Consider the following 27,309-nt stretch of genomic DNA (forward strand, 5'->3'; position numbering starts at 1 on the left):
TTGCCCTCAATTCCTTTCTCTCATGCAATATATTCTTAGAGAATGCATTTTCTTAATATATAATGTGAAAGCATTTTAAATTCTTTCCATTCAATATGTCAATCTGTGAGTACAATGCATCTTGATCAGTCATCCCTTCTCTCATTCTCGTCAACATCTCTGCCAACCACTCATTCCCTCAAGCTACCTGGCTGTACTCTCACATCCATCCATGGAATATGATGACTATTTTCCAATCCTTCACCTGTTTCTCCATTCATGTACCTGCCTTCGCCTCTTCACACCTCCCCCTTAGATAAAACATGTTTCAGTTTCCTGGTTTTCATTTGGTTAAACTCTAAGGTGTTTGTTCAAATGAATTATACTATTGAAATTCTTCCTTATGTACACTATGCAACAGTACACTTGTGTATCTATGTATACAGCCTACATATATTTTCATATATGTTTATAATTTAGATCTTACTACCACATATGAGAAACAAAATGCACCCTTTGTCACTTTGAGCATTGCTGACTGAAGGTAAAAATTTCCAGGCTCATCTATTTCCTGGCAAATGATGTAACATCATTCCTCCTGATGGGTGAAAAATATTCCATTGTGGGGTCTGATTTTTAACTAATATCTAAACTTAAGGGTTTTGTAATAGTCATTTTATACATACTTCCATTCCAGGCTTCAAGATCTAACCTATACTACACTTCTCCCTATTCCGTGCTTCCAATTATTTTGTATTTTCATTACATCTTGCTCTATGCATTTATGTATACCACTCAAAAGTCATTTTTAGAAGAAAGGTAAAAAAATATATATGCAGATCTGTTTCAGTTAGTTTTTATTATTTTGCATAGGCATATTTTTTTCCTCTTGAGATGATGAGTTTTTCTCTGCAGATTGTATTCTTATTCCTTCCTCCAGAAGCCATGCTACACAGTTTTGTTGACTTTATCTCATGCACTATCAAGTCCTAGGAAATGAAAGAATACACTTAATGCCCTAAGTAGATGTTAAAGCAGTTAGGAGTTTCTATGTCAGTCTTCAACGCCAATCCCTGACATGGCGTGTAGTCATGGGGCTTGGGAGCTGGGCCCTTTTTCCAGCTGCACACAACTGAGTTCAGCAAGTAAGCCATCAGCAAGTTTTGCACAGCACCAATGCATGAGCAAACTTCTTCAGTGGCCTTAACAAGAGGAACTTTGAGAACTTACACCTTGTTACCCTCCCTGTTCAAGAACTTAGAATTTCTGGTCGAAACAAAGGTTATGAAGAGAATTGGGAGGAACTGAGAACTACAAGAGGACTGACACATGGAAAGGCTAGAGAGGGAAGGAGGGCCATGGCAGGGGGAAATGCCTCCAGCTCAAGGAGCCAGCAGGCCTCTGGGATTCAGATGCCCAACAAAGGGTTTGGTGCTGCACTGTGTTTGAAGGAAAAATATTGTCTATTTGTTATCTATCCTTTAAAAAAAAAACCTTACTGAAGAGTTACCTTGAAGAGTTTTGTTACATGCATTTCCCTTTAAAATATAGTAAGAAATATTTTACTATAGTTTGAGATGAAGTGGTTTGAGAGCTGTGTTGAAAGAATTGTTCTTGAAAGATCTTAATTCCTTATCTTACATTTTTATATTTTACGTATGTTTATACTATTTATAGTAAAGTTTTTATGTATTTAAAAAGCATATAAATTATAATCCATAGTATAATCTGTAATTAAAATATACATTTTATACTACATATGTTTAGTAGAAAAACTATAATATAGAGTATAAATTCTACAGTATATATCATGACATACTAAACATCATGTTGATAATTATATATTAATATTTATATAATAGTAATATATATTTACTTTATAGATAATATAAATATATTTACACATATAAAATATATGAATATGGTAAATGGAAATATCCAATAAATGCATATTATATTATACTTATGTTTTCTACAATAGACTTGTGTAGTATACAAAATATATGTTATATATGTGTTTTATATATATATGTTATATATATACCTTGTTTTGTGTGTGTATATATATATATGTGTGTGTGTTATGTACATATATTTTATTTTTTATTGCTTCATTTTCTTTAATCTGCTGATGGATGCTAGGTTAGTTTCTAATTTTTTGGCTCTTGTGAATAACTTCTCTATGAATATTCATGCATTAACAAATGTTTGAGTCCTGTTCTCAGTTTCCTTGGATACATATCTGAGAGTTGCTCCGTCAAATGGTAGTTATGTAATTGAACTTTTGTGAACTGTTAACCTATTTTCCATGTCCATGTACCATCTTACATTTCTCCCAGTCATATTTCAAGGACTGACACATCCTTAGCAACAGTGTTATTTACTTCCTTTTAAAAATTAAAGCTAGCCGGGCATCAGTGGCTTACGCCTGTAATCTTAGCTACTCAGGAGGCTGAGATCTGAGGATCAAAGTTCAAAGCCAGCTGGGGAAGGAAAGTGTGAGATTCTTATCTCCAATAAACCAGAAAACCAGAAGTGGTGCTATGGCTGAAGTGGTGGAGCGCTAACCTTGAGCTGATAAGCTGAGGGACAGCACCCAGGCTCAAAGTTCAAGCCCCAAGATGGACTAATTAATTAATTAGAGCCATGCTAATTGTTGTAGACCATTAACTCCTACCTCTTTTGATTTCCATTTGTGGTGATTAATGGTGCTGGGGATCTTTTCCTGAGATGTCTTGATATCTGTGTGTCTTTCTCTGGGAAATGTCATTCCTGTCTTTCTACCAATATATTTTCATATATTTTAGTGTCCTTGGTTAAATTTAAATTTATTCATATATATTTTGTTCTTTTGGGGGGGTATGGTAAATAATTCCCCACAATTCCTTCTTTTCATTGATGCTCTATAGAATCATTAAATGACTTCTGTTTGTTGATTTTGTATTTTGTACATGCCAAATTATCTTATGAGATGTGTGTGTGTGTGTGTGTGTGTGTGTGTGTGTGTGTGTGTGTTTTGGATTTTCTAAATATATGATTTGCTATAGAGTTTATTTCTTTCCCATTTAGATGTTCTTTCCTTCTTTCTCCTTTTCTCTTCCTCCTTCTCCTTCTTTTCTTCTTCTCATTCTCCTTCTGTTCACTCAATTTGCCCTATTAAAATTTCTCATAGTATGTTAAATAAAGATCAAAATGGTAGAATACTATATTGTTCCTGATGGGAAAAGCTCTCAGACTTTCACATTTGCAAATTATGTTAGCTACCAAAAATGGTATCTTAAGAGCAGTGCTTTTGAACCCAGAAGCAGCCTTGCTCACAGTGCTGGCCTCATCTCTGCAGCCTGAATACATCTGCCCCAGCCTGGCTATGTACAAGCAGAATGTTCAGGTCACTGGTATTACAAGTATTGGCTTCCTGGTGGCCACCGGGCTGCTATGGAATGTGGGAAAGTTTCTGATCTTTCTTGAGCAAGGTTTCCAAGGCCCAGTGCTTGCAACAAGGAAAAGAAGTAAATAACTAAAGAGCTATCCATTTCATATTACCTACTGTAGTTACTCTATGCAATCTCAGGACTATCCATTGCAAACAATTTATCTATGCACGCTGTTGCATCGAAGTCATTTGAGGATCCATGGACAGCATTCTTCAAAATACTGATTCCATATCTAGCTCGGAGGGAGTCTGGGGACAGCAGCTTTGCTTCTTCTGGATCTACTGGACCCATCATTAGTCTCCACTCTAAAACAGCATTCCACTTGGTCAGAACCATAATCAACGAAGGGCCCCTGAAAGTGACAATGAGTGGTTGTCATTAAAGAAGACAGAGGCTACTTACAAAACAGATTGTATACAAGGTTACATACAGAATGCCTCTGCTCCATCTGGGGAACTCTGCTTCATTATTTGCCTAATCAGTATCATTGTGTGTGTGGGGGGGTTCATTTCCCCTTTTCCCTCAGGATTTTGTGCTAGATGAATTCTGGAATTTAATTTCAGAGAATATTTGTCAATAGAATCTTACCTTTGCTATTTTGGAATGGTAGAGACACCATCAAGGTCTCGGGATTTGTAGCCTCATGATGACCCTTCTGCTTCTGGAATCCTTGGGGGTGTTGTTAGCACTACCAGAAAGCCACCTTCATCTAGCCCCCCCCCCACACACATGAGGTGATTGACAAGCAGTGACTGGGCAGGGCGAGGGGACCCAGGCCTGGCTGCCTCAGCCTCACACAGAACAGTGAGGACATTGTGGCAGTCGAGGACATTGTTAGGCCTGCACTGAACCCTGACTTCTTCATTCTCTTCTCCAAACAGTGCCCATAATAATTTGCCTCCACTCTGAACTCTACTTCTCAGGGATTGGAACCCACCATATCTTTAAAAGTGAGGACAACTTCTAAGCTGTCATGGCGAGGGACATGCACAGTCCTCATTGTTTGTGTTGAAATGCTATGTCTATATGGGTGAACTTTGGTCTCAACTCTAAAAATACTGCATTTGCTGTTCTATTTCATCAATGTGTGAGTACTATGACCAATATTTCAAACCCTAAGTAAACTTTCATGGATGGTCACATCACCATAAACTCGATGTAAATGAAGTCTGACTTAGACATAGACTTCCTGGGGTTGTGAATACAGTCAAGGTCTAGCTTTGAGCCTGTGGACAAATTCTCGCGCTGAGCTTCTGTTCGTTCATAGTCCAAGTGGAAATTTGAATTGAATCTACTTCATACAGTTTTTGTGAATCCAAATGGGATAAAATGTAAGCAGATGGCAGGAGGCATGGAATTAAGTAAACATGTCATCAAGTTACCTTTCTGATTCAATGCCTGGAGAAGATACTGTTGCCTGGAACTCAGCTAAAATGTGGAAGAAGGAAGCCATAAAACAACTATTTGGTATTACCCTATTTGTGTGACTACGTCCATCTATTATGTTTACATTCAGAGTAGGACATGGTATCTATACATGTCAAAGAAAAAGAGATATGAGGAAAGATGGCTAGAATTTACTGAGTACTTTTCATATAGTATGCACTGTTCCAAGCACTTTCTGCTTCAAGTGACTTAGCACTTAGAAAAACTACCTGTGGAAGAGGTTATTCTTCCTCCTGTTTTCAGAACAGGAAGCTCAAACATTGACTCTGTCATGGTAATGCAGCTCTACCCAAAGAAGAAAGGATAAGACAGAGCAGAGTAAGGGAGGAGGCTAAGGAAAAGAGGACAGGGGAGGAGAGAGAGGGAATCAGGGGACAGAAGGAGCATGGGAGGGAGAGTGGAAGGGAAGGAGGAAGGAAAGGAGAGGGGAACAGAGAGAGAAAGGATGGTAAAGATAGAGAGGAAATAGGAAAAATAAACCATAAATGCTAATAGAATGTCTTCTCATGAATGAGATTAGATGGAAAGTTTTCAACTATTTACCATATTTCCCAGTTTCTAAAGTGAACATTTACTACTTTTACATTAGACAAGTATGTATAAAAAACTTACTCAGTGAATGCTTTCACCAGGTCCGCATAAAAGTCTTTTTCTGTGACTGTGAAATAAATTTCATCTGTATCCTCTTTAGTTAGGATCAGCTGTTTCATCATAGTTATATCAAATCCTGACTCCTTAATGAGCTTCAAGATCTCCTCTAGGAACACAAAGATTCAGTCATCTTTCAGATCTTTCTACTTTTCTTTCACATTCAAGTCCATCAAAATAACAGAGGCAAATAATAGTTTTACTTGAGTGGTATAGCTTATGCCAAACTCACCAAATTGATACTTAGAACTATAGGATGTTAATAAAGTGGGCTATGAAAGAGTGGACAAGGAAGATTTCTAGCATGTTAATAACAAATCCACATTGTCATATCTATGTTCCAACTGCCCAAGAATTTCTTACAAGATCTGTATTGGAGGCTCATGGTGAACTTTCTGAAGATGCAAAGCCCCACGAAGGGAATTTAGTAAAGCAGATCTCAAAGTAGTTCCAGCAGCTTAGATGTTAGAGAACAACACTCTGGAGACAAAGGTAAATGAGCTGGTGCTGAGACCCTTCTAGTAAAAAAAGAAGGAACAGAAGGAAAGGAGAAAATGGAGGCGATGAGGAAGGAGGAAGTGAGGGAGGAAAGGAAGAAGGACAAGAAGGAGAAAAGGAGGGGGAAGTTTGATAAGACAGAAAATGTTCACATAGAACTCTAACATGAATTAAATAATTGGAACCTAAAAACACCATGAATCAAAATTTCAAGCTCAAAAGTATGCCAATAAGTAGATGTACAGTAAAAGTTGACTCTACTCAGAGAAGAAATTAAAGCAAAAGAAAATAATCTAAGCAACAGACTCAATAAAAAGGTGTTGATGGACATTATAACTTAAAACAATATAGAGCAATGGAGAATAAGAATGAAGTTAGCAAGAATAAGGAAAGGGAATAAAGAGAAATCCTAATTTAGAAAGCAATGGATATAAAGCTCAGGTAAATACAAGCGTATATACTTTTCTGTGTGTATGTATGTGTGTGTGAATGTGTGTATATATATATATATATATCACTTAATGTTATGTATTTATTTTAAATTTTTACTTCATATCAAAAAGAATAGTACATTTGAAATGTAAATTATTTTAGTACAGAGATCTCTTATTCTTTCTGGTGAAGTCCTTATGGAGAAAAGTAAAACAGCAGATCAGAACTGACATTTAGTGTTATCAGCCAAGAAATCCACACTGGAATGAAAAGAAAACAGCAATCTAGATGCTGAAAGGGTAAATATTTTCCTGAAGGGAAAAAAAAAAGAAACAAGAAGGGTTAGTTCTCATTTAGTAATTTTTGCTATTAGAAATACATGAGTAAAGCTACCAAACTTGAGAGATTACAAAAATTTATTCCAAGTCATGGAATTGAACCCTTACGAAGCTCATGCTCTACTATTGAGCTACCATCCAACATCAGTTTTTGTTACTAGAGGGAGACAGAGACAGAGCACAAGTAAATATCCAATGCAAATATACCAACTTGAACTGTTGGATGTAAATGACCGGGTATGGGTATTTTACCCAGTTATTCTTTTTGAAAAGTTATACCAAATTTTGGAGGACAATGTAGGATTTGCTTTTATTTTAATGTCTTTACCTCTTTGTTCATGTGATACGTGAGGCTTAATTATTGCTAGCGTGCTCGTGAGAGGAAAGAAGTGCTCTATTTCTCGTTCAGCAGTATCAGGGGAATTGCTTCCATATAACTGGTTGATGGGCAATTCTTCTGTTGCAAACTGTGCACACAAACTTTAAAAAAGAAATCCATCAATTAAAAAAAAGATTACCACACAACAAAGTAACCCTTTTGGGGAGGATGTGCATCTACTTTAAATCTTTGAATGTGGTTTTCTTCAATACATCCTGTTGTCTTTCTAGTTTCAGAGGCTCTTTACATTTCCCCCTTTGCTTTATTCTATTTGCCCCTACTACTCAGCCTTGGGCCTTTCTACACTTCTAATTTGGACATAACTTTCTCCCCACATCCCTAGGAACCAGGGGTTCCTCCCTAATTGTTAATTTAAAAAACCTCTATGTCATAACCATCACAGTCCCTTTTCAGGGAAGAGTTCTCCAGTATCCAGTCTGTTGGGCATTGACTGTGATGATTCCTGGGAAAGGTGGGTATAGGAGTGGGAGGTGGCTGAGGGAGAGGAGTAGCTGTGTTTCTCTTTAGGCAAGAGACCATATTTTAAGTAAATTAATGAAAAGTGAAAATATGGTAGCTAAGTGCAAGAGAGTGGCACTTGAAAGTGGTACCACAATCATAGCTATTCAGGAAGTTTAGATCTGAGGATCTCAGTTTCAAGCCAGCCTAAGAAACATGGAAGTCTGTGAGACTCTTATTTCCAGTTAACCACCAAAAAAGTGGAACTGTGGCTCAAATGGTACAGCACTAACTAGCTTTGAGCAAAAATCCTGATAGAGTTGAAGCCCCAGACTGGCAGGAAAAAGGAAAGGAAGAAAGAAAGGGAGGGAGGGAGGAAGGAAGAAAGGAAGGGAGGAAGGAAGGAAGGGAGGAAGGAAGGAAAGGAAGAAAGAAAGAAAGGGAGGGAGGAAGGAAGGAAGAAAGGAAGGGAGGAAGGGAGGAAAGAAAAAGGAAAGGAAAGAAGGAAGGCAGGATGGAAGGGAGGGAAGGAGGGGGGAGAAAGGAAGAAAGAATAAGGGAGAGAGGGAAGGAGGGAAAAGGAAGGAAGGAGAAAGAAAGAATAAAAGATAGGAAGAAAGAAAGGAAGTTAGTTTTTTTCTAAAGTAGGCAGTTAGAGCTGGGTAAGACCAAATAAATGAAAAGGAGAGAGCAGATAAAAATAATTGTGAGGAACTTGTGGAAATTTTACTGTAATGGTTGGAAAGGAAGCAATCTCTGAGTGCCTTTGGCTAAAGAAAATGACTCTGCTCTGGGAGTAACCTCTACATTTGGAATTAGATGCCCCTGTAGGCCCTGTCTTGATAGCAATTCTACTCTCTGGTGTTATACCCTTCATCTTACACATTTTATTAAAAGGTTTGATTACATTCTTCCCACCCCCCCTTCATTCATTTACTCCTCTCCACTTAACCCCACCCTCTTGCAAGTACCCATTTCCTGGTGCTGGTTTTGTTGGGCTTTGACTTAGACTTTCAAATAATTATGCCATTTGATCTCCTCATAGAGTCTATTATACTTCATTTAATTAATTTGTAACCACTTATACACCATACAATGTGTTTATAGATTTATAGGTACATTCTATCTACCATAAATGAGGGAAACCATGCATCTCATTTAAAAAAAAGAGGTTTTGTGGCACTCTGCTCATACATTTGAAGAGCATCAACCTGTGTTATCCTTTACAAGAACTATCTGGCAAAAGCACAAAGAAGAAAGTGAGTAGGGGTGAATAGGAGGTGAATTGTACCATGGAAAACAAGTGCAATTCAAGTATATCCTACAACCTAAAAGATAGCACTGCAGGTTCTACATAAATGGTGTTTTGAAGGCACCATTATTTCATTGTGTGGATAATGAAGATCAAGTTTGCTCTGCCTTGTGGAGGATCTTCATTCTTTTACATTGGCAAGAAGGGCCTTTTCCCTCCAGAATTGAGTCCTATTTTGAAGTTGGCATAAAACATTTCAAGCAAACTGCAATTCTGCATGCTTCATTCAGTGACATGTCAAGCATAGAGAGGCTAGAGACAATCCCCATCCTTTAGATGTTACTGAGCCCAAAAGTTAAGATAAATATACTGAGAGAACAACCTCTCTGCACAACAAACTATGCCTCCTATGTAATTCATGTCAAACTTTAGTTGACTTCTAAGATTAATCAGTAAATCAACTCAGTAAATGTTATCACAGACTTCTAGAGTACATATCCAGTTAATCACAATCTCAAACCTTTTATGATAAACTAAAGGACCTGCCCTATGATTGAGGGAGAGTTAGGCCTTGATCTGACATATAGGGATATACAATTTGGTGGACCTATCATGTGACAGATAACATGTGACCCCTGATGGCCCTTCTTCCCACAAGGCTCTGGGTTCCCACTCCAACACATCTTCTGTTCACAATGCCTTGGGTTCCTGCTCAACCAATAAAAAGAGCTGGGCTGGTACACACACAAGCCACCAAACCATCGGCACAAAGTCCTTTAACAGTAACATGGGAGCCCTGGTAACAGTGGCCCTCTGAAGGATCTCCATTGGCTCTCTGCTCTGGAACCCCTCTTTACAGAGTCCATATTCTACTTCTGCTTTCAAATAAAGCTGCTCTATCTGCTTAAACATTCTCCTACCTTTTTAAGTTTTTAAATGACAAAGGAACAAACCTGAACCCCTGGATGTCATCACAATCAAAGAGTCTTTCTGAAAAGATTTTCTCTCTAAATAGTGAGGAGGATGAATATTTTTCACAAGAGGAGGCCTGTTGGCTGGCCTTCACTTTCTAGTATTCATCATGCAACTTTCTCATGCTAAACCATGGGCGTTTCCCGCTGCTGCCATAAGCACTTCACTTAGGAAAAGCAGTTTTCCCAAGAAGTTCCTTCATAATGCAGATGTGTTTCCTGTGCCTCATACCTACACATAAATTAAGAGTTCATCCCAGGACAAACTAGGAATCCACAGTGGGGATCCTACCTCTCTAGGGCATATTCACTGACATCATCAACAGATTTTGGTCCCAGTAACTGTTTCCAGTATTCTAAGCCATTTTCTCTCAATAAAACAAGGATAAGAGAAGGACCACTGTTTAAAAAGGAAAAAAAAAACATGTTAACAAAAGTACAGTTCAGAAGCTAATGACATGTAGATAATACAAATTCATATTGGTAAATTGACTAAAATCATATAAAAATACACGAAGGGGTCTGCAATTAATTTGATTCAGTATCCTTTCAAGGGCATATATGTAAGAGGTTGGAAGCAGAGAAGGAAGGGAAGAGCAGGATTTAGCTGTAAGAGTAGTTCCTATGTTCCCACTGCTGTTTGTGCCCTTACTGGATTTCTCCTTCAGCTGCCATTCAATTACTCATCCAGAACCCCAACAATTTCTAGATCCCATTTGTGTCCTAGAACTAAGTAGGGATCTGGAAGATAACCAAATCAAATACTAAAAGTCAAGTCAGGCCAACCAAAGAATAGTCAGTTCTCTGCTTGGACTTGGTGATAGCTTACACACTATTTCTGATGTTCAATTAGACAATTACAACATTCCCTGAGACTTTTGCAGTAATGTTCCAGGAAGACTAAAGAAGACAGACAGTGAGCAGAAAATCCGAAGGGAGGCAGGACTGACAAAGAAGCAGACTTTAAGAACCAACTTCAAAGCTGGGCACCAGTAGCTCACCCCTGTAATCCTAGCTACACAGGAGGCTGAGAGATGAGGACTGAAGTTTGAAGCCAGCCTGGATAGAAAAGTCCCCATGAGACAGTTATCTCCAATTAACTACTCAAAAACTGGAAGTGGTATAGTTGCTTAAAGTGGTAGAGCACTAGCCTTGAGCAAAAGAGCACAGGGACAAAGCCCAGGCCCTGAGTTCAAGCACCACAACTGACTATTAAAAAAAAAAAGAACCTGCTTCAGAGTCTGCCAACAAATAAAAATTACATTTGGGCCAGGCAATAGTGTTTCATGCCTGTAATCTTAGGTACTCTGTAGGCTGAGATCTGAGGATCCGGGTTAGAAGCCAGTCTGGGCAGGAAATACCATGAGACTCTTACCTCCAATTAAGTACCAAAAATGCTGAAAGAGCTGTGGCTCAAGTAGTAGAGCACTAGCCTTGAGCACAGAAGCTCAAGAACAGCATCTATGCCTTGATTTCAAGCCCCTACACCAGCAAAAAAAAACAAAAGTAGGTTTCAATGAGTTAAAAAATAACAAAAACCAGCCAGGCACAGTGGCTCATGCCTATAATCCTAGCTACTCAGGGGGTTGAGATCTGAGGATTTCAGTTCAAAGCCTTCCCAGGCAGGAAACTCTGTGAGACTCTTTTCTCCAATTAACCACCAGAAAACCAGTGACACTGTAACTCAGAATGGTAGAATACTAGTCTTGAACAAAAGAGCTCAGGAACAGTGGCCAGGTCCTGAGTTCATGCCTCAGAGTGACAAAAATAAACAAACCAACAAAAATCACAGAGCCTTCTAAACCTGAATTCCACTTTACCTGGTCATATATGGTATAAGTTTTTCGTAATAGTCTTCATTTTCATATTCCTCGCACAGTGCTTTGGCCTCTTCTTCTGATAAGACTAGTTCTCTTTGCATCAGTATTTTAAATCCTTCATTGTTAATTATATTCAAAACATCATCTAAATAAAACAATTACCACATAGTCAGTTTCAAACTGGTAGGTTACTGGCTATATAGACTATATGTAAGATACCAAAAGGATATCAAATAAATTTAATTTTCATATGAAATACCAAGTTTGCAAAAATAGTTTTCTAGTCAATGACAGTTCTTCAGATCTCAAATTACAATGTGGCTTCCAGTTTTTCACAGCATAGAAATCATATGCCCACAGACACAGAAGTATCTCAGGAAATGTTTTATTTTGAGGTGCAGGCACATTGTGTATATGTGTGTACATGTGTGTGTACAGAAACCTCCATATTTATCCAACTCAGATACAAAAATCTTCATAAATTATTTTAATATTCAACAGCCCTCATGTTATTTGAGGAAAAACAAGTAGGCTATATACTCAAAATTGTTTCTCATTCTTCTCTTTAGCCTCTTTCCACTATGGAAGCCTAGAAAATAGCACACTTGAACTGGGCCCTGTAACTCACACTTATTATCCTATCTATGATCTGAGGATCACAGTTCAAAGCCAGCCCAGGCAGGAAAGTCCTTGAGACTCTTAACCCCAATTAAGCACCAGAAAAATGGAAGTGGTACTGTGGCTCAAAGTGGTAGAGTGCTAGCCTTGAGCAAAAGAGCTCAGGGACAGTGCCTAGCTCCTGAGTTCAAGGCACATAACTGACAAAGGAAAAAGAAAAAAAAAGGAAAGGGAAGAGGTCTGTCTGTCCTTATGGATGGTAGAGCAATGTGATTCAGACAAGGTCAGTAACATGTGTGACAAAATCTGTTGGGATGCTTCTGAGAGAGACCTCTCTGCCCTATACTATCTCTGCCTGTGAATATGGAGGATAAAGAAGGATAGATATTCACTAAGAACCCAGACAACATTATGCCTGCTTGACACTTCTTTTGTCATCCCCTAATTCAGAGTCTGCAAGCTCAGGAATGAGCAATCTATCCATTCGACCAGTAAGTCTAGTTTCCTTAGCAACATGCAATTTACCTTCTTTGAATATTTCTCCTAAGCGTTGATCACATGACACAGCTCCCATCCCTTAAGCAAGAAAGAGTTTCCTAGCTCCAAATCTAAGTAGATCAGAGGTTACAAAATCCTCTTTGGTGTAGCTATTTCCAAAGTAACTCCGTTACAACTCTAACCCAGAGTTCAACAAGTCAGAGAATAAATGGTCCACAGATAATTATCAACTGTGTTTCTGAATACCAGCAATAAATTCCTACTATTTCCTAGTATTTGCTTAAGGAATTTTCCCTGCTGTATGAATTTGAGTGAAGGTAAAAATAAGTAGTGTTTAGGACTGAGTGTGCAACTCTGTGGTAGAGCTTTTGCCAAGCATGTAGGAAGCACTGGTTTGCATCTCCAGCACTGACAACAAGCAAAAAAAAAAAAAAAAAACAAGGAGAAAACTCAAAAACCAGTTTTTAAAGGGCCAGACACTTTAATCTTGTGAGATTTACAAATTCAGAAACAGTCAAATACCTTATATAATTTACACTTAATTACAGTTGCCATAATTACAGTATCCAACCTCTATATATAGTCATTCTGTAATGGTAAAAAAAAAGAATAACTGTAACAAATTCACAGGTTAGGGAATGCTTGGTAAATATGTGTGACATGTTTTTGCCTATAGTGTCTTTTTGTTACAACTGATAAATTAGTAATTTGATATCAAAATTCAATTTGCCAAAGTACTTAATTTTATCATTTAATTTCCTACCTTTTCTTTCATGGAGAAGATCAGGCTTCAGTAATGCCAATGTTCTTTGTAACTTGATGGCTTGCATTTCTCTAATATTGGGGAAGAAGGTGTCCAGGAACTTAGTGACGTTACCAGGAATATTTTCAGTCTCACAAAACTGAGATATATGCTGCTGTTCCAAATATTCTCGCAGGCTGTTAAAATCCAAACATATAACTTAAGGTAGTCATAAAAGCTTCATATCCGTGTGTGGGGGGGGAAGGGGGTGAGGGGGAGGGGGGAAGGAGAAGGATTGGGATGGGGGGGAGGGGGGAGGCTGGGAAGGGATGGGAAGGGTAAACAAAGGAGGAGGCTGCAATGATTGTTAAGAAATGTACGCATTATCCTGCCCATGCAATTGTAACCCCTCTGTACAGTTTGTTCACAAATAAAATAAAATAAAATTTTTTAAAAAAAGCTTCATATCCATGGCAATACAGTAACTGATTACACACTCAGAAATAATGTGGAGTTTAGTGCTTAAATGAAGAAAAGCTGCATTTCACAAGATGGTATATTATATCAAATGCAAGAATAGAATAGTGAATCTACCTTCCTATGGAATCAGTGCACAATGAATTAACTAACTCAATCTATGCCAGAGTCATGAGAGATTAAACAAAGATGAAGATAAAATGTTATGTTTTAAAGACATTTCGTCGGTGAAGACATTTCAGATAGCTTTTCTATTTCTATTTTTCTTCAAACCAAAGATTACTTAGAAATAAGAATCATTTTCAAACGGCTATTTGGGCACCTCTTTTTTGTGAATTTCCAGTTTTATAGGATTATGAGCAGCAAATATGTACCTAATTTTAAAAGATCTTGTTAGAGTTTTCTTTATAAACAGAGAAAATTTATGTGAGATAATGTTGTATTTTTACATTGCATATATTATAGATGACCTATTAAATATAGAATATTAGCTTTCCTGTTATTAGTTATTTTGGCCTACTAACAGATATTTTCATCGAGTTATCCAATTTTTTTCTAAGAATTATTTCTAATGTACTTGGTTGTGAGGTTAGTCATAGTGTGTGTGTGTGTGTGTGTGTGTGTGTGTGTGTGTGTGTGTGTGTGTGTTTCCTGGGGCTTGCACTCTGCCTGAGCACTGTCTCTGAACTTTTTTTGCTCAAGGCTAGTACTCTATTTCTTAAGCTCCACTTCTGGCTTTTTTGGTGGTTAATTATAGTTAAAAATCTCATGGACTTTCCTATCCAGACTGACTTTGAACTGTGATCCTCAGATCTCAGACCCTTGAGGAGCTAGGATTACAGGCGTGAGCCACCAGAGCCCTGCATGATGTCAGTTTTTATCACTGCTGGTGACTCAACCACACTAGTAATATACACTACTTTTTTTAAGGCAAATCTATCATATTTCCTCCTGGTTTGTCCCAGTTCAGGTTGGACCAGGATTCGTTGAACCTACAGTCATCTATGGAGCTACACTCACAGGTGCATGCCACCGCACCCAGCTTACTGCTTAGATGGGGTCATGCTAACCACTTTTTTCAGCCTGTCCCTGAACCATGATCCTCCCAATTTCTGCCTATCCAATAATTGTGACTGAATGCATGAGTCATGTGTCCAAACTCATGTAATGCTTTTAAGGCACAAGGAAAGTGGAAGGCTGATGTGAAGAGGTGGCTAGGAGACCGTGTTGGGAGGGGTAATGCATGGCTCGAGCCAATCTATGCCTTAGGACCAAGGCCATGGGACTGAATGATTGGGTCTCATTTTCACAATGAGAAGCAGAAAAAACTCTTTCCTTCCTAATGTTCTTGTGGGCAACCACAGCTTTTCTGAAGATAAAACTTTAGATGGACTGGAAGAAACACTTGGTGTTTTAACACAGAAACCTTTGTGTTTCAGTTGTGAGATGGATGTGGGCCACACACTTCCTCACTTCCTTCCACACTGTAAATGATACGGGAATTCCTGGGGGGAACTACCTGTCCCGTTTCTGCTTTATCATTTCAGGTGTGGGCTGAGCTTCACTCTCATTCTGAGAATCAGATGATTCTTTAGCTTCTATCGTAGTCTGAGATGTAATCTCCTCCAAAGAATACTTATCTTCTGTTCCCACAGAAACAACTAGAATATAGCTGAGGCCAGACGTCATAAGGGACAAAAATTCTTCAAAGTCAGGCTGCAAAATAGAAGGACAAACTGCTTTCTTCAGACTCTTGATTTCAGTGGACTACAATGGCAGCTACAGTGAAAGGCCTGTGAGATCTCTGCCTCACCGTCATGGGCAAGAGGATGTTATCCTTAAACCATGGCCTGCTTTGAAAAGACTTTGAGGGATCCAGGCTCACAGCTCACAGGCACTGGGACTTCAGTCTGTCAATCACTTTTCTAGCATTGGGAGGCTTACATCTGCAGGGAATGCTAGCATACAACTTTCTGAGCTCCAGCCAGTATCTATGAATACCTGCAACTGAACTTGTTTCAGAGCCCATGTGCTCAAGGCTGGCCACTAGCCTCTGGTGTTACTTAGGAGGCAGAAGGAAGTGAGGTCATGGGGACCCGCCCTTCTGGCTTCTCCACTCTGTTGTTTCTTCTGCTTCCTGACCATCACAAGCTCAACAGCTTTGTCATGATTTCTGCCTCCACATAGGCTCAAGAGAGGTGGCAAAGTGACCATGGATGGCAATCCATAAAACCTTGAAAAAAAATGATCCTATTGTCCTTTTATATAGACTTTGGACAGGTGTTTTGTCACAGCCACAGAAGATGATGAAGGTGGTCGTTTCTGGCTCCAGTCTGTGAGCTGGGTTTTCTCAAGAGATCACAGCTGGTGCTGTGCAATGGGTCTAACTTTTTGTGTGCTACATATGGAAACTGGAGGCAGAAAACATTGCTTGAGGAGGCTGGCCAGCTCTATCTGCACACTGCTGTCCAGTAGGACTTTCTGTCATGAAAATCCTCCCCCGACACTCTGCAAGCCCACAGCCACAGGCGGCTACTGGACACTTGGAATGGGAGAGAGAGTATTTAGCATTATTGGACTTGAGCAGATTTAGTGTTCATAACCCTACCTGAAAGGACTTGGGTAAAGAATGGGTGGAAGCATTCCTGGGTCATTGACCAGAGAGCCTTTAGTCCAGGGCACAAGAGTATAGGAAATGACTGACTCCTCACTTGCAGTGGACAAGAGGTCTTCCACCAAACACCATTTCACACATTCAATATGGTCAGGGTGTTTCTAATGGAGATCTCCCCAGAGCTGCCATCTTCTCAACACCGTAACATGGACAGGTTCAGAAACACCTGAGGCTCCCTTCCTTGGCCATACTGCTTTGCTTTTCTGTCTTAAAGATGGAAGGCTCCTAAGAATCCCTGGCTGTTTCTGAATACACAACAGCTCATTTCAAAGCCCTCTTACCTCCTCTGCCATTTGACTGAAGAAATTCTTTACTTCTTCCTCAGTGAACATCTTTTTCTCCTCTGCTTCAATGACATATCCTGCACTGATAAGCTTCATTTATAGAGTCAAGACGGATATAGATGTGATATGAGATTACATGGAACACAAGTAAAGGCTGATTATGTACAGACATTAATAAATCACCCAGGTTTACATGCATATCATTCAAAGACCCCATCAAATCCATGGGGAACCTAAACCTGATGGTACACACCTATACTCCAGGCTGTTTGGGAGGCAGAGGTAGGAGCCTTGCTGTTTATATGTTCCTCATTCTTAGAATCATTCTTTTGAATGGCATTTCATCCAATTTGACATCATGAAAAATCAGTTGCTATGAAATTAGTAACTTTATAGGAGTCCTGTTGCCTTGCTCTTTGCTAATGATGTGCATGTGTGTGTGTTTTTCTGCATTGCCATTTGCACATCCAGGACCAAGTCTTTGGCTGAAAATCTAGATCTCATCTATTCTTTCTGTTGAAGAATTTGCCCACGTTTTGGGAAGAACTATGTTGCAGCAAGTCTAAAGGGCAGTTTCTCCAATCAGGTCTGAGGTTTTAGATCAGAACACCCAACTCGTGTGCTCAAGACACTGGGCCTGATCTTCAGCATTAAGAAAGAGGAAAATGAACTGAAGCAGCAGTTCCGCAACTGATAGACAATGCAGCCATGTAAATAATAACAGTAGACCCCCCAGTAAAAGCAATTATACCATAATATCAATCAGAGTAGATGAAAAAAAAGAGCTAAGAAAATATGCCATGAACTAGGAAGATACTAGTTATGAAGAATAGGAATAAAATTAATTAGAAAAAATAGTAGATAATAATAGAAAAGAAAGGAAAACAGGAGAAGGTGGAGGAGTAAGTAGGTAGAAAGCAGGGTAAGAAAGAAGAAGAGAAATAATAGAGATGATCCAGCTAAAGCTAAAATAAGGAAGTAATCTGATATACAACAATAACAAAATCAAGATAAAGAAATTTTTTTGGTCGGTTGTGGAGCTTGAACTCTGGGCCTGGGCACTATCCCTTAACTCTTCAGCTCAAGGTGAGTGCTCTACCACTTGAGCCACAACACCACTTCCAGTTTTCTGGTGGTTTATTGGAGATAAGAGTCTTACAGACTTTCCAGCCCAGGCTGGCTTTGAACCATAATCCTCAGATCTCAGCCTCCTGATTAGCTAGGATTACAGGCGTGAGTCACTGGCGCCCAGCAAGATGAATTTTATTTTATTTTTTAAGGGGGGAGGATCTGGTCATGGGGCCTAAACTCTGAGCCTGGGCGCTGTCCCTCAGCTCTTCAGCTCAAGGCTAGCACTCTACCACTTGAGCTACAGTGCCGCTTTTGGCTTTTTTCTTTTTGCTTATGTGGTGCTGAGGAATCGAACCCAGGACCTCATGCATGCAAGGCAAGTGCTCTACCACTGAGCCACCTTCCCAGCTCCAGGATAAAGAATTTTAAAAGGATGAAAGAGGATAAAGAAGAAGAAATGAAAGCACAAGGCTCTCAGTTCAATTGCCAGTACTGACAGGAAGGAAGGAAGGAAGGAAAGAAAAAAGGAAGGAAGGAAGGGAGACAGACAAAAGATCATTATTTGTAGTCACATACCTACAGGTACAGGGCATAAAACAAGTCAACATGAGTTTATAATAAGATCATATTTCTAATTATTAAACAGAAATAACATTTGTTACAATCCAATAGACTAAAATTTTTAGAACTTATGTAGGATGCTGTGTGAGTAACTTAATGAGAGGATAGAGAGCTCATTAGATTGGGGATTTGTAAAAACACAAAATGTTCAAAGCCTTTAGCAGTACCTAGTACATCACTTCATTTATTTTATTTTGTTCCAAACAGTAAGCTTGGCTCTCAATAACAGTAAAGTTATTGTTCTTTCTCAACTAACTTAAACTATTGTAAGTAAATGTGACTTACTTTTTTTTTAATTTGTGGAGTTTTTCTGCTATTCACAGCATCAGGTTTGATCACAACAATACTGTATATTTCCCCTAGGGAGGAAACAATAGAATTTCACTGTCTTGGCTCAAAATCAAGATAATGGTGACTAGAAATGTCAATTTTCTAATGACTGGTGAATATTTGACTGCTGATAGCTTTGTGTCTTCTATGGCAGAAAGCAGGCTTCTATATGTACCCACCTGGGAAACCACCACCAAGTCTTTAAGGAGAACACATAGTTCAGAGGTGTGGTTTTGATATAATTCATGTGTATAGCAATTAGCATTCATGGTTCATATAGATCAGAATGACCAGGGACAGAAACTTCAACCATACACTCTACAAGATTCAACTGACAAAGTTGCCATCTGTGAATTCTTCTGTATCTATAAGACACACTTCATGCCAAATAGCTGGCTGAGTATGGCTATTTGTCTCTGGTGTCCTTGAGAATGAACGCACATCCCTAGACACACAAACAGAAACCCAGACACAGAGAATGCAGTGAGGGCATAAAACTGTTAACTGTCATCAGAAAGGAAATGTACATGGTTTTGGAAGTGGATGAAGGATGAACTGGAAATCTGCTGTCCAGATTAGCTGTAAGAGTCAGGAGGTCGTGGTCTTTGATAAGCTTTGAGAAAATTCCAGAACCAGAGACTAAAGCTATAACAGGAGGGGAACAAAGAAGGGTGACTTTTCAGAGCTGAGACATGTAAAGAATGAAATATTTATCTGAATAGTCAAGGTGTGCAGTAATGAACTTCATTGTATGGGAAAGCCTAGCCATTGCTGTAAAGATACTTACCAAGATTTTCATAGTTTGATCCCTTAACATCCTTTCCTAATGTGTCTGAGAGTGGAACTTCACTATACTGTGAAAGAGAAATGCAAATAAAAATCTAAATGCACATGAATATATTAATGACAGTATATTTAGAAAATGTGTTTCTAGTAAATACTCATAGCTCAAAAAATACTTGGCAGAGTAGAAATGTGTCTTTGGTCTACAAAACCAAAATACTTCCAAGAAGTATATAACATTCAAACACACACTGTGTTATCAAGGGGTGAGGTGTGAATGGTTTCCCAAAGGCGTGTGTAAAAATCGAGGTTCAGGGCACAGCCCTAGTTCTAGGAAGAGGTCATGAGACTTTTAAGAAGTGAAACCCAGTTGGAGGAAATTATGTCATTAGACTGGGAGAGAAGGAGAGGGGACATGTGCGGAGGTGGGTGTGGGGAGGGCAGGCTTGGACAGTGATCTTCTCCACTCTTTTACCCTTCCTAGCTCCCATGAGGTGACGAGCTTAGTTTACAATAAGACACCTACCGTCATGTTCTGCTCACCACAGCCCTAAAGCACCATGGCCAAGAGCCTGTGGTTATGAAGCCATAGCCCAAACACATCTTTCCTAAAGTTAGTTTCTCACAGTGATAAAGAGCTGACTAACAGGTGTAGGAAATATGCTTTAGGAAAGCAACACTCATACAATTAAAAAATTAAAGCATGCAACAACAGACAGCATTCTATTACCTGAGGACGGGCCAGTTCACCATCCAATATTTTCCTTTCTTCATTGATCAGACTAATGACTTTTTTATTAACAAGGGGTGCATTTGCACCCTGCACTTTTGCAATGATTTTGCCATTCTACAGGAGAGAGGAAAGTGTGAATAAGTCAAGGATTCACACTGAATCTGGACCATTCAACTCTTACTGCTTCTTATTTTCATGCATCCTCTGTTGGGTACTGGGATCAGGATATTAAAGTGATAATGGTGTGAAAGTTTGTAAACCCAACTCTTGCGTTTCTACTTCTAGTATGTCTGTTTTCCTTCAACTGAAGGTGTGGTGGCATCCCCTAGCATCTCAATAGAAGAACAGTCACGTGATTCACCTTAGTCACCCCTGCTTTAAGTCTGGGGACCCAGTCACCACTGAACTGTATTTCAGCAGCACAAAATGACAAACAACTTTAAAACATGGCCATTTTGTTTATCACAGAGCAGGTAACTTCCCACATTATCAATGTCAATTTGTGGGGAATAAGCAGACAAAAACCAGATTGAATGAGTTGAGGGGTTAAGAATGGAAATAAATAGAATACAAACACTGAAATCCTGGGGCAATGTAGCTATGAATTGGTAGTGACTGGTGGCACCTGTACACAAGCATGCTATCATGATGTACAGAAGGACCAGTATTTTTTAAAACTGAATAATATCCAAGAGGCAAAGAGAAGAATTCAGGTAAGAAAGTATTAAGTAAAGCTGAAAAATTCTGATTTCCATTTGTCATTGAAAGTAATCTTTCACAAATTCCTTTGAAGGCAAAATGTTAACCTCTTCCTGCTGAAGCTTGCTAGAATGAATTTTTTGTCTACTAAGAACCATGACCAATGAAAAGGAGCTGCTGTGGGGTACTGAAATAAAGACCAAGCTGGCTCAACGTCGGGAAGATGGCACAGGTGCCGTCGGGAGAGATAGTCACGGGGAGGGGTCCAGACGATGTAGAGAGGAAAGATGGGGAAGCGCAGCTCATAACATCCAAGGTACATAGGTGCAAATGGAACCGGGTAACTGTAGGGTTGGAAGAGATGGTGAGGTTAAGAATGGAGTGACATTGATCAAGAATGCATAGTACCCATAAATGGACATTATACAACTACTTAAAGATGATGGAGAAAAAAGAGACAACATAGTCCTTATTACATTTCTCCGAATATTGAAAGCTGTATTTTCATCTCAGAATATGGGAGTATAAAGAAGAAAAATTATTATGCTTCTTTCACCCAGACATATAAAACTTCTAAAGCATCTTGGTGAATGCACTTCAGGTATCATTTCTGTGCATTTGTAAACAGCAAGAGAAAACTGACGTGTGTTATAAAATAGTGATCATATGCATACTTTCTTGTGTGGGTATACATGAATATTTATCATCAATTCTCTCCCACAAGGCATCTGAGAAGTGTCCAGATAAATATTTAATCATACAATCTTTAGTGAGTCTTTAAACATAAGCACAATCTTATTTTTCCTTCTTCTTACCATTTCAGTGTATGAGGGTGTATGTTCTGCTACCCATTATATGTTCCCATAGTTCAAATTACAAAACAGATTCATAGGAATTCAGAGATAAAGCAAGCAATATTCAGTTGTGATCATCAGAAAACAATTCCACAGGACAGTCACAATGCCTTTTTTTTTACTACAAACTGCAATCTGTTGGTAACATAAAACAACAAAGACTTACCAGACTAAAGAGAAAGAGAGGCTCACATTTTTCTCTGAATGACTGCAGAGTTACAATGTTGTCAGCTTCTGCCTGCAGAAATCAACATGTCAATCATATTCTATAATATGAAGGAAACGATGCTCAAGACATTTGTTACACTAAATCAAACATAGCAGAAATAGAGACAATATATTTACATTTGCAGCAGTAGTTTCTGGGTATGTACTGCTTATAATCAGGATCAAATAGCATGTACTGGAAATTCCAGTCCTGCCTGGGTTTCTGTCACCTTCCCTTTCTTACACTAGCCCCACCCCTTATGGTCCCCAGCCTCAGCCACACTCATCTATTTGTCTTTCTGTTTTTCATTGCCTGGCTCTGCCATTCCTGTTCCAACCCAGCCTGAGTTCCTTCCTCCCAGAGGGCTCTCCTTCCCTCCTGCACAGTGCTCTTGTGCAGGGCTCCCAGGACACCTGTTGTTTCTTTCGATGCCCTGCTAGGGGCATGTCAGCCTGTCTCATCTGCTTGGTTAGGAGAACAGCCCAGGGTACAGATGGAGTGTGTTCCGCTCCCTCTCTCCTGTCTCAGTCCTTCCTAGGCCTCAGTCTCAGCATAAATACCAAATGGAGCTCACAAACGCTTCTTGTAAGAGTTAGTTGGCAAGTCTTGAAGTTTTAGATGCTTTCTTTTTCACGTTTGGAATTTTCTGAAAATTTTCTGACAGATTTCAAGTGGTCCCAATTTTATGTCAAATAACCATTTGTAATTACCATTGACAACAAATAACCATTGACACTGCTATTTAGCAGTGCTGTCAGCCATGTTAACAGCATTGCTGGTGCAGACAGGGGTCTTATGTAAGTGTGAGCATAGTTCCTTCCAGCTGCTATAATAACCAGTCATAGCGAGGAACATTTCTCAGTTTTAGAGGTTGAAGTCAGAAGAGTTCAGCATGCTGGCATGGTCAGCATCCCAGTGAACACTTTCTTCCTGGTAAACCCTTGCTTGGAAGAAATATCAAAATAACTCTTTTCATTGTCTTATGTTTTGGTGTTTGTCCTAGGGCTTAAACTCTGATCCTGATTGCTCAAGGCTAGTGCTCTACCACTTGAGTCGCAGCTCTATTTTTGGTTTCTGGGTTGTTAATTGGAGATAAAGATTTCAGGGACCTTATTGCCAAGGGGGCTCTGAACCTCCATTCTCAGATCTCAGCCTCCTAACTGGCTAGGATGACAGACTTGAGCACAGGTGTTTGGCTAAGCTTCACTTTTGATAAGGGCTTTGGCTGATTGCCTTCCAAAGGCTCCAAACACCAACTCAGTGGGGTCAGGGTTTTGCCTGTGAAAATAGAGTCTGGTTCTGTCACCTAAGCTCACCACTATCCAAGCAGGGTTTCTGCAGCCCGGGCTGGTGAAGGAAATCCACGCAAGGTTCCCTCATACCCTGGTCAGCAACAGGGGTGTGTGTGAACTCCTTTCTAAGCTTCGCTCTAGAAAATTTTCTTGGAAACTAGAATTTTGCATGCTTTCAAAAGAACAAAGAAGGAGGCTGGAAGGGACGAGTCTACAATACCAAAGTATAAGAGGTAGACATTGTATTGACAAGTGGGCTGTGCATCATCATTACGATGTTAGGGATTGAATAATATAGTGTGATAAGCAATATGTATTAATTTTTGCATATATTCTTTATGCTATGCCATATACATCCAGTTAATATATTTATATATTTGTGTTCATATATACAGATCACATATGTAGCAAGCATTCCTAATTTATGGGGTCTGGATCCACAGTTCAGCCCAATGAAGTGTAGAAAATACCAGAGAAATGTTTACTCCTATTCTGAACATGTACAGTTTTCTTTGACAGTCTTTTCTTGTAAAGGCAACATACTAACTGCTGACATTGTACTGCATTCAGTTAGGCATAACCAGGAATGTAGACATGATTCCACATACAGGCTATTTGCAAACCTTACCTCATTTTACACTAGGAAAATCAGCCTTCAATCCACCCAGGACTGCAAGGATCCACTGTAGCTATATTTATTGTTTGCTGCTATTCTTTCCAAATCTGGTATGGCAGAAAAATTTATAATGATTGTTGTTAACTGAGGATGGCATCTATGAGATAATCAATCATGCAGGTTTGAATTTAAATTGTTTCCAAAAGGGTTCCAATTGTTTGACTAACTGCAGAAAAAGAAATGCCCAGCAGAGGGAGCTCATTTTAGAGGTCTAGAGGTTTTAGGGTTTGTTGGTTGTGAGTGTATTCTTGTTTGAATGTAAATACAACAAAAGATGAAGTGTTCATTGACACTTCAACATAATAGTAAGTACAGTGCATAATAGTAAGCACAGTGGCTAACACTTCCCCATTGAGTGTGTGTGCACATCCAAGTGGACCTAGTTCTCATGGAGCTAGCTGAGCAGTGCTGTCTGGTCCAGCCTGAGTCAATGGCAAGAGGAGTTCAAAGACCTGTGTGATCTCATAGCATCTCCATCAGAGCTGCTGAGCAGGCAAACCAGAGCCTGGCAAGCCTTATCATTTAAGAGAAAGGAATTAAGAGGCAAGGAAAGAGATTTGACGTCATGCTTACAAAGATTCAGTCACTCAGTCCCTGATGGAACAGGTATGTGTGCATCACAAGCAGTGTCATTCAGATTCATAATATTAAATGTTTTTAGTTAAAGAAATATACAGTGAGCTTTTATTTCAGAAGATACTTCACTAAGGACAGACGACAACTTCACTGTGAGTAGCCAACTCTGAAAGGGAAAAATAGTAAGAAGGAGTTTCTAGGCATTGTTAACTTTAAGTGATCTCATTTATAAGTTTCTCAAAATTATCCATTGTACAAAAAGGTTTCAAGGCAGCATGACAATTTTTGAGTAAAATAAGTCAACGTCACTCCTTTATTTTCCCCATCTCTCACAACCCTACCCAGCCCCTTCCATTTCTGGAGCTCCATTTTCACACATGCACATTGAATATTCTGACTGCATGCACCTGCATTCACACCTCATCTACTTGTCCTGCCCCATCCCCTTGACTTCACCTCTTCCCTCCACAACACATGCTCCATCTTCCTGGTTTTTATTTTGTTTAAGCTCTAGGTTAATTGTTCAAAGGTGTTACTCCATGAAATCCTCCCCTGCATAGACCCTACTTTAGTTGCCATGTTTGTGTATTGTACATGTATATGACGCTATTTAGATTCATACCCATACATATTTATATGTATGTGTGCTTTGTCTTTCTGAGTCTGACTTATTTCACTTAACAGAATTTTTTTTTCAGGTCCAACACAATTTTAAATTAAAGAAACTGAAGAAGGTGCCTGCAGGAATGCATAGAAAGTCAAAGACAAGTTGCGGTCAATGAGCAAACTCATTCCAAGACATACAGCAGGTGGGGCTGTGGAAGGCACCACCCAGGAGAGCTTCCAGTGGCTGATGGTCCTGATACACTAAGGCCTTTAGAGATAAGGAGTTAAGGGCATACAAGTCGGTTATCTGTTTCTGAACATCAGGCCTAGTTGATGTCATTATGCTTCTAACAGAAATATGTGAAATATATATGTTCCTATGTTCCTATATAGATCACATGTGTATATATAGTGAATGCATGTTTATACTATAACACACACATATACTTCAAAATTCTCTAGTAGCCAAATTTACAGAAAAGAAATAGATGAAAATAAGAATACATTTACCTTAACCTGATATGTCCAAATTATTATGACCTCAACATGTAATTGATGTAAAAATTATGAATGGCATCTCTCACATTCCCTTCCTCATATTAATTATTTAAATTTAGTGTGCATTTTCTATTTATAACATATCTTAGTGACTTTTAATCACTTGTAATCAACTAGTACTGGGTCTCTAATAAAATGGATCCTCAACAAGTAGATATACTTCAAGAAAAATGGGTGGAACTGGAGATTGTGTTAAATAAATGTTCAGAGAGACAAATGTCACATGATTTCACTAATGTGCAAAAGCTAGACACCCCCCCCCCAAATATATGAAGAATATGCCATGATGTTTAAGGGAAATCTTTGGCAGTGGGAATCTAGCAGATGAGGAAATGGAGAAAGGAGAGGGCAGAGGGTAACAGAGTGAATGCTACACAAGTACATTACATACACATATATTAATGCAGATATCCATGTATACATACATTAAAATGGCATATTATTGATTCCCGATCTCATAGATCTAAATATATGGTAAAGCAGTCTAGTACTTCACACTGTCTATTGGAAGAACAGACAGGTTGTTTCAATGAAGATATTAGAGGATAGGTAGAAAACCCTCACCACAACAAAATGCAGGATATCATCTTCGTTCAGCTCATTTCTCAATTTCCTGAATAAAGGCTGCATAGCTTTGCAAGGGCCACACCAGGCTTGGTAAACGTCAATCACTAGAAGATTTAAGAAAGAACAGCCAAAGGATACCCTTGTTGGCATAGCCCCGGGACTGGATCAGGAGCCAAGACACAGAAGGAAGAGGAAAGGAGCTGGATCTGGCAGGGTTCCACGAGCATCCTAGGACAGACCCCAGGTGGCCACACTCCAGGGGATCCCCAGTACCTGTTAAACCTTTGTTCAGTAACATGTCATCCCATTGGCTCTGAGTGTTGATGACTGTCTGCAAGAAACCAATGCATTCTCAAAGCTCCTCCTGTACCTCTGTGCCAGATAAATCCTCCATGTGTGAAACTCACCTGGAGCTGGATTTCGCCTCGTTTTTTGCCTGCCATTGATGTACTTTTATGGGAATGAGGAAGAAAGCCGCAAGACCTAAGGAGGGAATTTATACAGTATTCTCTTTACCCACTAGAACCTCGGATCAAATGACTGCCGATGCCCACATACTGGAGCTGATGTCGCTCCTCTCCCTCCTCCTCCCCACAAGCCCAAAGCCAAGCGAAACAGGGTGGCTGTTGGGTTGGTTTTTAAATAGTCTGGTATGTTTTTCTGCTGTAATAAGGTTTTCTACATTGTTATTCACACAGAGATGAATCATCTACAAACATGGATATTAGTCCCTCTCCATATCTGCCCACTTCAAGGACAGTTATTTTTAGAGCGAAAGCAGAAGCA

The 27,309-nt window shown here is 39.3% G+C and overlaps 1 protein-coding gene across 2 annotated transcripts; it reads right to left on the reverse strand.

The window, feature by feature from the left end:
- On the reverse strand, positions 1-27,003 carry Nme8 (NME/NM23 family member 8). Of its 2 annotated transcripts, XM_013033017.1 has the most exons (16): positions 26,931-26,991; positions 26,797-26,854; positions 26,521-26,627; positions 22,207-22,278; positions 20,485-20,601; positions 19,759-19,825; positions 18,927-19,000; positions 16,947-17,039; positions 15,511-15,707; positions 13,536-13,711; positions 11,657-11,801; positions 10,129-10,236; positions 7,104-7,255; positions 5,472-5,616; positions 3,523-3,765; positions 1-968 (listed from the first exon to the last, which is right to left on the reverse strand). In XM_013033017.1, the coding sequence occupies exons 1-15, from the start codon at positions 26,964-26,966 to the stop codon at positions 3,537-3,539; spliced, it is 1,776 nt and encodes a 591-aa protein (XP_012888471.1). In that variant the 5' UTR covers positions 26,967-26,991; the 3' UTR covers positions 1-968; positions 3,523-3,536. The 2 variants fall into 2 exon arrangements, with proteins under 2 accessions (XP_012888471.1, XP_012888472.1); XM_013033018.1 differs by lacking the exons at positions 26,521-26,627; positions 26,797-26,854 and having other exon boundaries at positions 26,931-27,003.
- Between the last annotated feature and the right edge of the window lie 306 nt (positions 27,004-27,309).

Source organism: Dipodomys ordii, unplaced genomic scaffold (assembly GCF_000151885.1).
Source record: "Dipodomys ordii isolate 6190 unplaced genomic scaffold, Dord_2.0 Scaffold161, whole genome shotgun sequence".
In the NCBI taxonomy this organism is placed as follows: Eukaryota; Metazoa; Chordata; class Mammalia; order Rodentia; family Heteromyidae; genus Dipodomys; species Dipodomys ordii.